The sequence below is a fragment of the Malaclemys terrapin genome, chromosome 15, assembly GCF_027887155.1.
Source record: "Malaclemys terrapin pileata isolate rMalTer1 chromosome 15, rMalTer1.hap1, whole genome shotgun sequence".
Lineage (NCBI taxonomy): Eukaryota > Metazoa > Chordata > Testudines > Emydidae > Malaclemys > Malaclemys terrapin.
In genome coordinates this window covers 11,071,013-11,087,679 of record NC_071519.1, presented here as the reverse complement: position 1 = coordinate 11,087,679, position 16,667 = coordinate 11,071,013, and the positions used below count along the sequence as shown (strand labels likewise).

Genomic DNA, 16,667 nt, shown 5'->3' with positions numbered 1-16,667 from the left:
GGGACGAAGGGTAGGGGAGTGTGGTGGAACGGCACCCAGGAAGTGGGCTGGGTGGGTCCGTGGGACGGAGGACAGGTTTGGGGATCTTGAGCTTGGGGGATCCCAGACCTTTAACCCCGAATCCCTATCCAAGCCTTGTTGCTTTAGAGCCTACACTCCAGTTTTATTTCTGTTCAGTTTCACTTAATTGTACATTTCCCCCCCAAATATTATTATTTTAACTTTTGATCGCAGGGTCTAGTTACCTTACTCTTCTCGTCAGGGTAGAATACAGGGTTCGACTGCAGAGAGATCTGTAGTCTATTTGGTGGGTCTTTATTAGACCTGCTACATCGACCACCGGTGGATCGATCTCAGAGCTTTGATCCCGGCTGTAGTGTAGTCCCTGCCCTTAATAACCCATTTATATATGATCACCTCCTTGCCCCTCCACGCATGTTCCAAGCTAATAAGCAATACTCTGATCATGACATTTTACCTCTAGCGTGTATAAAATTGCCCACAAGACATGAGAGTAGGTCATAGATCATAAAATCAGGTCGGGGTCAGGAGGAGTGAGAGTTTGGAGAGAGTCTTGTCCCCCCTCCGCCCTTCTGCAGCAGCCACAAGCTGTCTTCCCTTCAGGCTCCTTGGATCTTTTAGCCTGTCCCTCCTCGGTTGCATGGCCTAGTTCTTGTTTCTTACGTTCTCCTTTTCTGCAAGTATTAGAGGCTGTTGCTCCTGAATTTTAGTGTTTAATTCCCCAGCCGTCTCCACAGACTGGGGGAGTTTAATTCTCCCTCCCATTACACCTGAGTCACTCGATTTCCTAATTCCCCAAAACGTGCTTTTGCGATGTCACAGTTCTGGGATAGCTAAGCCTTTGACCCGCCTCCATGGTCTGCTCAAGCAATGCGCGCTCCTGTATCAGGCCTCTCGCCAGCCCCTCTCTATGGGTGGAGACCCACACGCCTCTCCTTTTTGACTAAGGTGTGAGGATTGCAGCTTATCCTCCACTGTGTTCACTGGACTAAGGTCCAGTTCCTGTGCTTTGCTTTCTCTCCAAGGGCTGTGAGCAGTGTGTGTGTGCGATAGAGGTGGGAATTTTGGTGATACTTGTATGATGCCAATACACACCTCTGTTTCCCTCTGTGATTGGTATTGCTATGATTATAAAAAGCAGGAGACATGAGGTGTTTTGTTATGTAGCTGTCATGGGGTGATATGAATGGGTTATTAAGGACTGGCTGGGACCAGCCTACATCAATGGAATACCTGACAGAGACAAGGGAATAATTATTACCTGTCCATGGGAGGATATCTGCTTGGCTGAGTGAAGCATACATGGACTCATTATGTTTTTGGGAGCCTGAAGAACTGGGCTTGCAGACACAGGAAGCTCTGCCGGAGCGAAGACAAATGGACAGTCACAGTGAAAGGAAACCAAAGTGTTTTCTACAGCAGCAGGGCTCAAGGGCATTGGCCAGTATGGACTATATTGTCTTCTTGGCTTCTCTGTCCTAATCTAAGGACTTTCCAATGCTCAGTTGACTAATAAGCTCTGCTATGCTTTAAAAGTCTGCCCAGTGTCACAGCAAACATTTGCTCTGTGCATTGACTGAGGAACAGTCTCTGACCAGGAGTGTCATTCAGCTGGACCTGCTGGCAGAGCTCACAGGTTGAAATAGGAGTGTTGAAGCCAGAGGCTCAGTCTTAGGCCTGGTCTACACTACGACTTTAATTCGAATTTACCCTGCAACCGTCCACACAACGACGCTATTTATTTCGATGTAAAGGGCCCTTTAAATCGATTTCTGTACTCCACCCCGACGAGCGGAGTAGCGCCAAAATCGATTTCAACATTTCGAATTAGGGATAGTGTGGCCGCAATTCGATGGTATTGGCCTCCGGGAGCTATCCCACAGTGCATCATTGTGACCACTCTGGACCGCAATCTAAACTCGGATGCACTGGCCAGGTAGACAGGAAAAGCCCCGCGAACATTTGAATTTCATTTCCTGTTTGCCCAGCGTGGAGAGCACAGGTGACCACAGATAGCTCATCAGCACAGGTAACCATGCAGGCTGATAATTGAAAAAGAGCACCAGCATGGACCGTGAGGGAGGTACTGGATCTGATCGCTATATGGGGAGAGGATTCAGTGCTTGCAGAACTTCGTTCTAAAAGACGAAATGCAAAAACTTTTGAAAAAATCTCCAAGGGCATGATGGAGAGAGGCCACAATAGGGACTCAGATCAGTGCCGCGTGAAAGTCAAGGAGCTCATACAAGCCTATCAAAAAACAAAGGAGGCAAACGGTCGCTCCGGGTCAGAGCCGCGGACATGCCGCTTCTACGCCGAGCTGCATGCAATTCTAGGGGGGGCTGCCACGACTACCCCACCTGTGATCGTGGATTCTGGGTCGGGGATAGTCTCATCAGCGACGCCTGAGGATTCTGCCGATGGGGGAGAGGAGGAGGAGGAGGATGAGCTTGCAGAGAGCACACAGCACTCCGTTCTCCCCAACAGCCAGGATCTTTTTATCACCCTGACTGAAGTACCCTCCCAAGCCAGTACCCAAGACTCTGACCCCATGGAAGGGACCTCAGGTGAGTTTACCTTTTAAAATATAAAACTTGTTTTAAAAGCAAACGGTTTTTAATGATTACTTTGCCCTGAGGACTTGGGATGCATTCGCGGTCAGTTCAGCTACTGGAAAAGTCTGTTAACATGTCTGGGGATGGAGCGGAAATCCTCCAGGGACATCTCCATGAAGCTCTCCTGGAGGTACTCCAAAAGCCTTGCCACAAGGTTTCTGGGCAGTGCATCCTTATTCCGTCCTCCATGGTAGGACACTTGACCACGCCATGCTTGCAGCAAGTAATCTGGTATCATTGCCTGACAAAGCCTGGCAGCGTATGGTCCCGGTGTTTGCTGGCATTCAAGCAACATCCGTTCTTTATCTTGTTGTGTAATCCTCAGGAGAGTGATATCACTCCTGGTAACCTGGTTGAAATACAGGAACTTAATTAAGGGGACAGAGGTGGCCGTTCCTACTGGGCTGTTTGCCTGTGGCGGAAAATAAATCCTTCCCTGCAGTTAGCCAAGCGTAGATGGGAAATTGGCCCTGAGCTTTTCGCGTTTGGCTAGCAGGGATCTTCCCTGTTACCAGCCACGCGGTGGGGGGGAGGGGTACAGCGATCATCCCAGAGAATTCATGGCAGGAGGCGGGGGGGTTAGTTTGTTTTCTGCTGCTGCTGAATGTTAACAGAAAAACCGCAGTACTCTACGGGCTTTGCTTGGTATGTGGGAAAGGAGGGCGCAGAAGCTGTAAGACAATGGCTTACCATGGCTGCATGCAAGCCGAATTCTGTTGCCCAGACCTGTGATCTCTAGCAGCAAAGCCACAGGCACTCAGCATTAAGAGGCAAAATGCGACCTTGCACAGAAATCACATGTGCTATGTAATGTGAATAGTGTTTGTCACCGTGAAAGAGTATAAGCATTGTTCTGCAAAATGTAGCTTTTTAAACAATTCTCTCTCTTTTTTTCCCCTCCCTACAGCAGCTGCAAATTCCTCAAGCCTCCCTCCTCCATCCCGAAGGTTATCACAGATAAGGCGTCGTAAGAAGAGAACGCGAGAAGAGATGTTTTCTGAAATTATGGAATCCAGCCGCAGTGACAGAGCTCATCTGAATGAGTGGAAGGAAACGGTTTCAAAGTATAGGAAAGAAGCCAGTGAACGTGAGGACAGGAGGGACCAACGTGAGGACAGGAGGGACCAACGTGAGGAGAGGAGAGATGCTCGAGATGAGAGGTGGCGGCAGGAAGATCAGAGGAGGCAGGATGCAATGCTGGGGCTGCTGCGTGAGCAAACAGACATGCTCCGGCGTCTGGTGGAGCTTCAGGAACGGCTGCAGGAAAACAGACTGCCGCTTCAGCCCCTGTTCCACCCTCCCCCCTCCCCATGTTCCGTATCCTCCTCACCCAGACGTGTAAGAACATGGGCGGGGGGAGGCTCCGTACACCTTCCCATTCCACCCCAGTAGACAGCCCAAGCAAAAGGCTGTCATTTTTTTAACCTTTTCTTAGTGGCTTTTTCCTTCCCAGCAATCCTCCTCCCAAATCCTACCCGGGTTCCCTCCCTCTTTTTCTAATCTATTAATAAAGAATAAATGATTTTTAAATAATAGTGACTTTATTTGGTTTGAAAGCAAGCTGGGGGAAGGGGGAGGGTGGGTTCCTTACAGAAAATCAGTCAATAAAGGGGGCGGGTTTTCATGAAGGAGAAACAAACAGATATTTCACACTGTAGCCTGGCCAGTCATTAAACTCTTTTTTAAAGCTTCTCTGATGCACAGCGCTTCCTGGTGTGCTCTTCTAATCGCCCTGGTGTCTGGCTGCGCGTAATCAGCAGCCAGGCGATTTGCCTCAGCCTCCCACCCCACCATAAAGGTCTCCCCCTTACTTTCACAGAGATTGTTGAGCACACAGCAAGCAGAAATAACAATGGGGAGATTTCTTTGGCTGAGGTCAGAGCGAGTCAATAATGATCGCCAGCGACCTTTTAAACGGCCAAATGCACATTCTACCACCATTCTACACTTGCTTAGTCTGTAGTTAAACAGCTCCTGACTCCTGTCCAGGCTGCCTGTGTACGGCTTCATGACCCATGGCATTAAGGGGTAGGCTGGGCCCCCAAGAATAACTATTGGCATTTCAACATCCCCAACAGTTATTTTCTGGTCCGGAAAGTAAGTCCCTTGCTGCAGCCCTTTAAACAGAGTAGTGTTTCTGAAGACGCGAGCGTCATGAACCCTTCCCGCCCAGCCCGCGTTGATGTTGGTGAAACGTCCCTTGTGATCCACAAGTGCTTGCAGCACCATTGAAAAGTACCCCTTGCAGTTTATGTACCCGGTGGCTTGGTGCTCCAGTGCCAAGATAGGGATATGGGTTCCGTCTATTGCCCCACCACAGTTAGGGAATCCCATTGCAGCAAAACCATCCACTATGGCCTGCACATTTCCCAGAGTCACTAACTTTCGTAGCAGCACCTGAGTGATTGCTTTGGCTACTTGCATCACAGCAGCCCCCACAGTAGATTTGCCCACTCCAAATTGATTCCCGACTGACCGGTAGCTGTCTGGCGTTGCAAGCTTCCACAGGGCTATCGCCACGCGCTTCTCAACTGTGAGGGCTGCTCTCATCTTGGTATTCTGGCATTTTAGGGCAGGGGACAGCAAGTCACAAAGTTCCATGAAAGTTCCCTTACCCATGCGAAAGTTCTGCAGCCACTGGGAATCTTCCCACACCTGCAACGCTATGCGGTCCCACCAGTCTGTGCTTGTTTCCCTTGCCCAGAATCGGCGTTCCATGGATAGAATCTGTCCCATTAACAACATGATCTCCAAAGCACCGGGGCCCGTGGTTTCACAGAATTCTGTATCCGTGTCCATGTCCATGTCAATGTCCTCATCATGCTTGTTGCTGCGCTGCCGCCACCGCTGCCTCCTCACCTCGTTTTTCTGCTCCTGGCTCAGCATAAACTGCACGAGAACGCGCGAGGTGTTTACAATGTTCATGACTGCTGTCTTGAGCTGAGCGGGCTCCATGCTTGCCGTGGTATGGAGATTGCAGTGTTCACCCACCCAGGAAAAAAGGCACGAAATGGTTGTCTGCCATCCGTTGCTTTCATCCAGGGAGGGAGGGAGGTGGGAGGGAGGGAGGAGGTGAGGCTGTACCCAGAACCACCTGTGACGATGTTTTTTGTCCCATCAGGCACTGGGATCTTAACCCACAATTCCAATGGGCGCGGGAGACTGCGGGAACTATGGGATAGCTATGGGATAGCTACCCACAGTGCAACGCTTCAGAAATCGACGCTAGCCCCGGTACTTAGACGCACACCACTGAATTAATGTGCTTAGTGTGGCCGCATACATTTCGACTTTATACAACCTGTTTTTCAAATCCGAATTATATAAATTCGGATTAATCCCGTAGTGTAGACATACCCTTAGGTGTTGAAGCTACGTGGCCTATTCTTGTGGAAGAGTGGGACCCCTTGGAGGTCTAGTGCACTCAAGGGGCACCTCCCAAGGATTTTTTAAAAGCCAGGGCATTGCACAGATCCTATGGATCCATGACAGTATGCCAGTGTGCCTTCTTTGGAAAAGATATAAAAACAAGAAAAGGATTGAAATGTGTATTTACCATCGCCCCCTCATCAGTCCTCGTTGGAATCCGTTATCAGTTCCAAAGTGTATTAAAACCTTCCTTAAAGGCTTACCTCTTGGTTATCAGGGCCTGTCAGTTTTGTTAGCGGGCTTTCCCTTCACCCTCCCACTTGCCTGGTTCTTGTCATGCAGACAGCAAGCAGCAAAAGATCAGAAGTCCGAAGCGCAGAGAATGTGATTGGGTTTAGTTTCCAAGCAGGCATATTCCGAAGCCCTTCATACCAGTCGGTCTTATCTCTATACGCGATAATCTGTTCTCCAGTGTTCCCTTCCCAGCTCTGATGCCGCAGAGCATTTTCCTCGTGTCCCCCTTCCCAGCTCTGATGCCACAGAGCCTTGCCTGTGTCCCCATTCCCTGTTCCCTTTCCCCCTCTTAACAAACATTGATGCCAATTTCCCTTCCCCCTCCTTTTTGACCCTGTTTATATAATAATATTCTCAGCTATACCTTAACCAGTCATTGTACTGAAATTTAACTAACCAATTCTAACATATTGTAACATAATTTTCTAACCAATTATATCCCACTACCCTAATTAACTTACACCTAGCAAAATTAATTATACAGCAGACAAACAATTAGAGAACCAGACTGATTTACAATGTCAAAGCGGTGGCCATAAAGATAAAACAATACGGAAATGAGGGTTTCACAACCACAACCATTGATAAGTGATTTCTTGCCAGACAGGATGCTATCAAACTAAGTTTTCTTTAACCATCTTAAGGTCTGTTTCTTTATCAGGTGGTGATGGGCGCTATCGGGACAGGATTGTCTTCCTAACTGCCCAATACCCCCTTATTTCAGTGTGATTGGTTTGGGAGGTGAGGATGTGACCCTACGCTTCCCAGCTTATGGCTGCCCCTGCTGCTTAGCCAAAGGCCTTAGCCTGAGAACAAGGCCTCAGACTCTCCTAGTGAGACAAGGCCCAGACACAGGCGGACTGTGATTTTGATTCTTTGTTTTTATACCCCTGTAACTAGCTAAATGATAAAAATACACCTAAGTTCTTAAAGTACAGGCCTTACAGGCAGGCCTGAATATCTCTATTCTAACAGTGGGTTCTACCTCTTCCCCCATTCTGTGTCCGTCTTGTCTATTTAGATTGTAAATTCTTCAGGGCATGGACCAGCTACTATTCTGGGTTTGAAATTTGCCTAGCACAGTGGGGACCCACTGTTAGTTGGTCCTGAGGTACTAAGGTAATGCATATGATTTATTATAATAATAACTCTCCTGCCACTTTGAACCAAGGAAGGTGGTTTTGGGATGTTACTGCTTAAAAATGAGCTGGGTTAAAACCATGGAATATTCTTTATGCGAAGTATCCCATAAATTCCACTGACCTCCCTTGTTTTCTTTGCCTGTAGTAGCGTTTCCAGTTTCCAAACCTGATGTGATCTCACAGCTGGAACGAGGGGAAGAGCCGTGGATCTTGGACCTCCAGGGCTCTGAGAAAGAAGAGCTTCTGAGAGGTGAGAAATTAGTTAAACAAACTCAACAACTGTTTTTGGAAATGCAGGAAACATTTGGGATGCCCTACAAAGACCCTGTGAGCTCTCCCAAATTTAGGATTGTTCCCTGCAGATGTGGAATCATTATGGCGGATGTCACTCATGGATTCCCTCCTATTCTGACTGACAACTGGCAGCATATCCCTTCCCGATCTCGCTTTTCCCTGAGTGTTCTGGTGAGATGCGGACCAAAACTGATCTCTTCCTTTCTCCTCTGGGGAAGGGTTGGGGAAAATCAGCTCCTGATAGGTTTGATCTCTCCCACACATATTTTGGTTTGTTCATACCTTTTTCCATTCCTCTCTCTGAGATTTCCTTTCTTTCTGGTACAGGGAGTGACCTATGTCTGGATTCTCTTTGTCTCCCATTGAGGTGATGGGATGGTGAGTGAGAATGAGGAGAAACCCCAGCAGGAAGATGTTGAGCAAGTAAAACCACATGGAATGTTATCAGGAAGATCCAAAGGGAATGTTTCCGGGAGTTGTGCACTCCGAGGAAAAGCAAAAGCCTGTGAGACTCAGGACAGGCCAGAGGAAAACTTCAGTAGCCACTCAGACCTTACAACACGCGACAGAATCAACTTGGAAGAGACACGCTACACATGCCATGAGTGCGGGAAAAGCTTCAATTTGAACGCTGCCCTTATTACACATCACACAATCTACACGGGTGAGAAACTTTATGAATGCTCTGAGTGTAGGAAACGCTTCAATCAGAGCTCTACCTTGAGTACACATAGGAGAATCCACACAGGAGAGATGCCCTACAAGTGCTCTGAGTGCGGGAAAAGCTTCAGTCGGAGCTCACACCTTATCAGACATCAGAGAATCCACTCAGGAGAGAAGCCCTACACGTGCTCTGAGTGCGGGAAAAGCTTCAATCAGAGCTCTGCCCTTATCACACATCAGAGAATCCACACAGGGGACACGCCCTACACATGCTCTGAGTGCGGGAAAAGCTTCAGTCGGAGCTCTGCCCTTATCACACATCAGAGTATCCACACAGGGGAGACGCCCTACATATGCTCTCAGTGCGGGAAAAGCTTCAGTCGGAGCTCTTCCCTTATCACACATCAGAGAATCCACACAGGTGAGAGGCCCTACACATGCTACGAGTGTGGGAAAAGCTTCAATCGGAGCTCAAACCTTACCATACATCAGAGAATCCACACAGGAGAGAAACCCTACACATGCACTGACTGCGGGAAAAGTTTCAGTCAGAGCTGTGCCCTGAGCGCACATAGGAGAATCCACACTGGTGAAAAACCATATAGATGCTCTGAGTGCGGGAAAAGCTTCAATCACAGCTCTGCCCTGATCACGCATAGGAGAATCCACACAGGAGAGAGGCCCTACACATGCTCTGAGTGCGGAAAAATCTTCAGTCAGAGCTCACACCTTATCACACATCAGAGAATCCACACAGGGGACACACCCTACACATGCTCTGAGTGCGGGAAAAGTTTCAGTCAGAGCTCTGCCTTTATCACACATCAGAGAATCCACACAGGGGACACGCCCTACACATGCTCTGAGTGTGGGAAAAGCTTCAGTCGGAGCTCTGCCCTTATCACACATCAGAGAATCCACACAGGGGACACGCCCTACACATGCTCCGAGTGTGGGAAAAGCTTCAATCAGAGCTCAAACCTTATTAAACATCAGAGAATCCACATGGGCAAGAACTGTAATAAATCCCTTGACTAGACCTGGCCAAAGGGTATGTCTAAACTACGGGATTAATCTGAATTTACGGAATTCAAATTTTGGAAACAGATTGTATAAAGTCGAATGTATGCAGCCAGAGTAAGCACATTAATTCGTCGGTGTGCATCCATGTACGTCGATTTCCGGAGCGTTGCACTGTGGGTAGGTATCCCATAGCTATCCCATAGTTCCCACAGTCTGCCCCACCCATTGGAATTCTGGGTTGAGATCCCAGTGCCTGATGGGGCAAAAAACATTGTCGCAGGTGGTTCTGGGTATAGCCTCACCCCTCCCTCCATGAAAGCAATGGCAGACAACCGTTATGCACCTTTTTTCCTGGGTGAACACAGCAGACGCCATACCACGGCAAGCATGGAGCCCGCTCAGCTCAAGACAGCAGTTATGAACATTGTAAACACCTCACGCATTATCATGCAGTTTATGCTGAACCAGGAAGAGAAATACGAGGCAAGGAGGAGGCAGCAACAGCAGCGCGGCGATGAGAGTGATGAGGATATGGACATGGACACACACTTCTCTCAAACCGCGGGTCTCGGCGCTTTGGAGATCATGTTGTTGATGGGGCAGGTTCTATCCGTAGAATGCCGATTCTGGGCCCAGGAAACAAGCACAGACTGGTGGGCCAGCGTAGCGTTGCAGCCGTGGGAAGATTCCCAGTGGCTGCGAAACTTTCGCATGCGTAAGGACACTTTCACGGAACTTTGTGACTTGTTTTCCCCTGCCCTGAAGCGCCAGAATACCAGGATGAGAGCAGCCCTCACAGTTGAGAAACGAGTGGCGATACCCCTGTGGAAGCTTGCAATGCCAGACAGCTACCGGTCAGTCGGGAATCAATTTGGAGTGGGCAAATCTACTGTGGGGGCTGCTGTCATGCAAGTAGCCAAAGCAATCACTGAGCTGCTGCTACGAAAGGTAGTGATTCTGGGAAATGTGGAGGCCATAGTGGGTGGCTTTGCTGCAATGGGATTGCCTAACTGTGGTGGGACGATAGATGGAACCCATATACCTACCTTGGCACTGGAGCACCAGGGTACCCAGTACACAAACCGCAGGGGTTACTTTTCAATGGTGCTGCAAGCACTGGTGGATCACGGGGGACGTTTCACCAACGTGGGCTGGCCAGGAAGGGTTCATGACGCTCTCGTCTTCAGGAACACTACTAAACAGCTGCAGTAAGGGACTTACTTACCGGACCAGAAAATAACCATTGGGGATATTGAAATGCCTATAGTTATCCTTGGGGACCCAGCCTACCCCTTAATGCCATGGCTCATGAAGCCATACACAGGCAGCCTGGACAGGAGTCAGGAGCTGTTCAACTACAGGCTGAGCAAGTGCAGAATGGTGGTGGAATGTGCATTTGGTCGTTTAAAACGTTGCTGGCGATTGTTAATGACTCGCTTAGACCTCAGCCAAACCAATATCCCCATTGTTATTGCTGTGTGCTCCACAATCTCTGTGAGAGTAAAGAGGAGACATTTATGGCGGGGTGGGAGGCTGAGGCAAATCGCCTGGCTGCTGATTACGCGCAGCCAGACACCAGGGCGATTAGAAGAGCACACCAGGAAGCGCGGTGCATCAGAGAAGCTTTGAAAACCAGTTTCATGATTGGCCAAGCTACCGTGTGAAAGTTCTGTCTTTCTCCTTGATGAAAACCCGCCCCCTTTATTGACTCATTCTCTGTAGGCAACCCACCCTCCCCCTTTGATCACAGCTTGCTTTCAAAGGAAATAAAGTCACTATTGTTTTAAAATCATGTATTCTTTATTAATTGATTATAAAAAGAGGGAGAGAACTGAGAAGGTAGCCCGGGTGGGGCTTAGGAGGAGGATTGGAGGGAAGGAAAAGGCCACTAAAAAAAGGTTAAAATAATGACAGCCTTTTGCTTGGGCTGTCCACTGGGGTGGAATGGGAGGGTGCATGGAGCCTTCCCCCCACACACACACGTTCTTACACGTCTGGGTGAGGAGGCTATGGAACATGGTGAGGGGGGAGGGTGGTTATACAGGGTCTGCAGCGGCAGTCTGTGATCTTGCTGCCATTCCTGAAGCTCCACCAGACGCCGGAGCATGTCTGTTTGCTCACGCAGCAGCCCCAGCGTTGCATCCTGCCTCCTCTGATCTTCCTGCCACCACCTCTCATCTCGAGCGTCCCTCATGTCCTCACGTTGGTCCCTCCTGTCCTCACATTCACTGGCATCTTTCCTATACTTTGAAACCGTGTCCTTCCAGTCATTCAGATGGGCTCTTTCATTGCGGGTGGATTCCATGATTTCCGCGAACATCTCCTCTTGCGTCCTCTTTTTCCGACGCCTTATCTGAGATAGCCTTCGGGATGGAGGAGGGAGGCTTGAAAAATTTGCAGCTGCTGGAGGGAGGGGAAAAAAGGAGAGAATTTTTTAAAAAGATATATTTTTACAGAACAATGCTTATACTCTTTTCACAGTGAACAACACTATTCACATTACATAGCACATGTGATTTCTGTTCAAGGTCGCAATTTGCCTCAATTTCACCCCTAGCCCCCCGCTGACTTGCTGCATCCCTCCTAGTTAGTCCCCCACCAACCAGTTGTACGTTCTTTCAATGGTCAGCAAAACAATAAGTCTTATTCAACCAGACCTTCATTCACATAACGTACAAACAGTAGCAAAATAGCTAGATTAGCTACATCACTTGATTCATCCAACTGTATAGCATAATGTGGACTATTTTTAACTCTCTGTACAATTATGGTCTCTACGTTATTTGACATGTCATTAATTCTTTGTGACAACGTATTATTGGACAAAGGTACCATGTCAATCCTTTTTGCAGCCTTTTCTCCGAGCATGCAATGAACTACGTCTTTTATACATGGACCAATCAAGCTCTCTGCTACGGTATGGGCTTTTGATGCTTTTGCTACTCGGTAGCTCACGTGGTATGATGCTTCAAGTGCATTTTCATTATCAGTACTTGCTTTGGATATAAAACTGGTAATGTCACTTTTCCTCTCAGCTAATTTTCGCTTGAAAAAATCAACAGGCTTGTCGAGTTGTGCAGGATGCCTAGTTTCTAAATGGCACCAAAGTAGAGAAGGTTTGAGGCTGCTGTTTGCTAGAACATCACCACAAATCACACACAGTGGTTTTGGACATTCTTGATCACCAATGCATGTAAAGCCATATTTTATATAATCATCATCATATTTTCTTTTCTTTGTAAGTGACTTTCCAGGACCATCATGATCATTAGACGTAGATTTTCCACTGTGTGGACTTGAGGAAACACTAGCTGATTCTTGCGTCTTTACACTTTCCTTTTTCAGCCACTTATCCATTGAACTTATGTACAAAAGTTCTAATAAAAACAACACAGAGAGACTGCTAACAACCAACAAACTAGAAAATGAGAAGATTCACTCAAGTCTCACTGAAGCAAAACAGCACTCCAGAGAGAATGACAATTACAGAGGCACCTTAACACTGCTACACTGGCTACAACGTGCTTCCGGCTAGTTTGGCTCCCAAACAGCTTTTCTTCCGCCACGAGGTTTCTCCCTAGGAGGGTGTCCTGCGAGGGACAAATTAGCTGGGATCACCCCCCACGTACAGCACTGCTCCTGCTAACTCAGTCCTCCATGCCAGCTTCCCCTGTCTGACAAGGACAGGAGTCCGAGCTGCCACCTGCAGGTCTGTGGGGCTCAGCTGCCACCCTGCCCACCACAGGGCTCAGGCTACTGGCCCCGCACCAGGGCCTGGGCTGCCAGATCCACACTCCCTGGGGCTCTTGCTGCTGGACCCCATTGACTGGGCCGGTCAACTGAGCTCCACTGAGTTTGTGCTGCAGGTCCCGCTGACCTCTGGGGCTCGGGCTGCTGGCCCCAACTGCCCGGTCCCGCTCTCCCTGGGGCTCGGGGCTGCCAGCCCCGCTGAAGCGCTGGGGTTCTTGCTGCCGGCTCTCCCGCTGACGGGGAGCAGGGCTCGAGCTGCCAGTCCCAACTGCCTGGCCCTGCTCTCCCTGGGGTTCGGGCTGCCAGCTTCCCCGCTGATGGGGGCAGGGCTCGGGCTGCCAGCCCCAACTGCCCAGCCCCGCTCTCCCTGGGGCTCTGGTTGTCTGCCCTGCAACCGGGTCCCACCTGTTGCCTCCAATGCCGGGGTCCTCTGGCCACCATTAATGATTTTTTCTTGCGAACCCCCTGTAACGTTCTGCGAACCCCCAGGGGTTCGCAAACCCCAGTTTGGGGTCATTTAGCCTTAGTGATGTGTGCTCTTAGATTTATTTGTTCGTGTTAATAAAACATGTAACTGGGCTATTGAGTCATTTCTTTCAATAAGCAACAGGGGCTGGAACTTTTATTTGTATATTTCCCTTTAATTCAATCTCCATTTTCTTCATTTCATACTGTCCTAAGTTAAGGAATGTGCAGCATCAGAAACTGACACAAGCCTTTTGCTGCCCCATTCTGTGCCCATCCAGCAGGAGTAGAGAACAAACACCTCCTGGGGCAGGGATTGTCACACTGGACTGTAAATACAGACGCATGTTCCCAAGCTTTGCTGTCTTTCTCCAATCCTGGCATAAGGGTGACACCTACAGCTGCTTGTAATTACACCTGGCAGGAAGGACACCCCTATGTGCATTCTCTTGGGAGGCAGGGGGATCTGGGAGACCCTGGACACGGGGGCGATATTTACCCAGAGCTCAGATGCAATCTACTCAGGGGTGATGCAGGAGAAAAGAGCTGGGCGCTGCTTTCCCCACTTATTTCTCCTCATCCCCTTTCGGTCTCTCTCTCCTCTTTCCCTTTCTTCCCCCTCTTCCCACCCTCTGGCAGGGAGACTTGGTCACTTCCCTGCTCCCAGGGGTGCTCACTCTCCTGTACCTGGATTGGCCCCTGCAAGTGCTAATAGGAGAGAGAGCCTGGGTGTGGGTCAGTCTCTGCAGCGGCTCTGGGACACACAGAGGCAGGAGGAGGAGCAGAGATGGGGGTGCTGTAGGAGACTTGATTCAGTGATACTGGATCATAAGCTTTCGTGGGTGAATACTCACTTCATCAGATGATGAAGGGGCATTCACCCACAAAAGCTTATGCTGCAATCCGTCTGTTAGTCTATAAGGTGCCACAGGACTCTGTTGCTTTTTTACAGATCCAGACTAACACGGCTTCCCCTCGGATACTTCATTCAGTGAAATCCTTTACAGAACCAAAGAATCCCTTATCAGTGTATCTGGCTGCATAAAGTCTCACAGAAGTTCACCAATTTGTCTTCTCTGCTGCTGGGATTCCCTGAATTACTTTTATCACTTCGTCATTTTGCTTTGTTATTGTGCAGATGCAGGTCATTGTGCTATTTAATTTATATTTTACCAACAAGTCCTCCTTGAAAATATGCAGCAGTAAGAAATTGCTAGTTTTAGCAGCAACATCTGTGTTTCTGGTATTGCACTTGCTCTGGTTTTTTACTGTGATTTCTCATTTGGAATTTTTAATTCTAACTTTTTCTTCTTATTTTTAGAGCAGAAGGTTATTCTGCTGGATCATCTGACTTCCAGCCTGACTGAATTTCTGGGCTGGTCTCAAAAAATTTTTTTATTCAATGGCGATTGCCTTTTGCAACTGCTGTTTTGCCTCTCAATCCCGCCCTTTGTTTTTTTCTGCATGCCATTGCTTGTGTGTAGAACTCAATTCGCAAATATTCAATAAAGGCTGTATAGTCTCTCATGTAACATCCATGTCAAAGGCAAAAATTGATTGTAATTTTTGCTGAACATTAGAACTGTTGTAGTGGGTCAGACGAATAGTCCATCTAGTACAGGATCCTGTCTTCTGACGGCGGCCAGTGCCAGGTGCTTCTGAGGGAATGAACACAACAGGCAATCACTGAGTGACAGTCAGAGGTTTAGGGACACCCAGAGCATGGGGATGCACTCCTGGTTCTCTTGGCTAATACCTCATGCACCTAGCCTGAGGAACTGATCTAATGCTTTGTTAAACCCATTTATAGTTTTGGCCTTCAAAACATAATGAGCACACATCTACAACCCCAAGAGGGCTTGACAACCACAAGAATTCTAAAAACATGAGTTATACTCCCTGAGGTCAAGAAATTTTAATTAATACATGATATTTTGGTCTTATGTGCATCTTTGATCTTGAGCCTTCAGGGCTTTGAGGAGGGGGTTGGACTAGATGACCTCCTGAGGTCCCTTCCAACCCTGATATTCTATGATATATTCTATGGTGCCATAAGGCCACTTCCAGAAAAGCTGGAGCTAAACACCTGAATGAAACGTGGTCTACCCTCATACTTCTCCTGTTCCCTCTCCCAAACATTTCACATACCTTAGGCCATATCTACACTACAAGCCTATGTTAACCCAAGTTATGTCAGCACAGACTCGCTAGGGGTACTGTGTCACTTCTGTGACTGACTTGTGCTCTTGTAATAAATCAAATAGAACTGTAATGGGGATAAATTACACCAGCATACCCTGTTTCCCCGAAAATAAGACATCCTCCGAAAATAAGGCCTACTTACAGTTTTGCCTCTCGTTGTAATATAAGGCATCCCCCCGATAATAAGACCTCCCCGATAATAAGGCATCCACCGATAAGGCATTTTTCATTTCTGAAAAATAAGACATCCCCTGAAAATAAGACCTAGCGCATCTTTGGGAGCAAAAATTAATATAAGACACTGTCTTATTTTCGGGGAAACAGGGTAGAAGTATATTGAATGCGAACCCTACGGAAATTAAAAATTTAAATTATCCTCCATGTGTCCCACTAAAATGAATCCAAACCTCTGGTCACTTGGGCAGAAGTATCGATATCAGGATGCTACATTGTGAGCACAGTAAATGAAGCTGCAAAATAAATGATGTTTAAATGACCTCACTCTATTTTTTACAATCCTATATTAAGAGGCAATTGATTTTATATATAAACTAGGCAGGGTCGTTTGGAAGCCAAAGACTTTATCCTTCCATCCCCCACCACTGTCAAGTTTTAGCAAATTAGGACAAGTCATCAAATAAGAAGCAGCGTAGGTATCAGTAACTGCTACTGGTATCAATTCGCTATCTCTGTACCAGAAGATGGGAAAGGTGAGAAGTACCAAATTAGGACAAGTTAGCAAATATGAACAACCATAGGTATCAGTAGCTGCTACTGGTAGCAGATTACATCAGATCGCAGTTTTTTACAATCTCTTACATATGAGTAA

General features: G+C 47.9%; 4 protein-coding genes across 12 annotated transcripts in view; 3 read left to right on the top strand and 1 right to left on the bottom strand.

Annotated features, from left to right (window-relative positions):
- The window catches only part of LOC128823052 (zinc finger protein OZF-like), a 34,234-nt gene extending 23,024 nt beyond the window's left edge, over positions 1-11,210 (top strand). For 4 of the 5 annotated variants that reach the window (XM_054005096.1, XM_054005098.1, XM_054005099.1 and 1 more), the window contains 2 exons: positions 7,587-7,691; positions 8,063-11,210. In XM_054005096.1, coding sequence (XP_053861071.1) covers positions 8,111-9,436 — 1,326 coding nt within the window. In that variant the 5' untranslated portion in view covers positions 7,587-7,691; positions 8,063-8,110 and the 3' untranslated portion in view covers positions 9,437-11,210. Of the gene's footprint in view, positions 1-5,757; positions 5,871-7,586; positions 7,692-8,062 lie in introns of all 5 variants that reach the window. The other variant, XM_054005097.1, reaches the window with a different exon arrangement.
- The window catches only part of LOC128823014 (zinc finger protein 436-like), a 446,052-nt gene that overhangs the window by 23,016 nt on the left and 406,369 nt on the right, over positions 1-16,667 (top strand). The gene's annotated exons all lie outside the window — the stretch shown is intronic.
- LOC128823086 (pre-mRNA-splicing factor CWC22 homolog) lies at positions 1,919-4,163 on the top strand. Its single transcript, XM_054005173.1, has 2 exons — positions 1,919-2,588; positions 3,544-4,163. The coding sequence occupies exons 1-2, from the start codon at positions 2,204-2,206 to the stop codon at positions 4,026-4,028; spliced, it is 870 nt and encodes a 289-aa protein (XP_053861148.1). The 5' UTR covers positions 1,919-2,203; the 3' UTR covers positions 4,029-4,163.
- The window catches only part of LOC128823088 (uncharacterized), a 27,466-nt gene continuing 21,998 nt past the window's right edge, over positions 11,200-16,667 (bottom strand). Inside the window, exons 2-3 of one of the 4 annotated variants that reach the window (XM_054005176.1) lie at positions 15,981-16,070; positions 11,200-11,824 (exon numbers count right to left, since the gene is read on the bottom strand). In XM_054005176.1, coding sequence (XP_053861151.1) covers positions 11,310-11,824; positions 15,981-16,070 — 605 coding nt within the window. In that variant the 3' untranslated portion in view covers positions 11,200-11,309. Of the gene's footprint in view, positions 11,825-14,491; positions 15,295-15,980; positions 16,071-16,667 lie in introns of those variants that run through there. The other 3 variants (XR_008441655.1, XM_054005178.1, XR_008441656.1) reach the window with 3 other exon arrangements.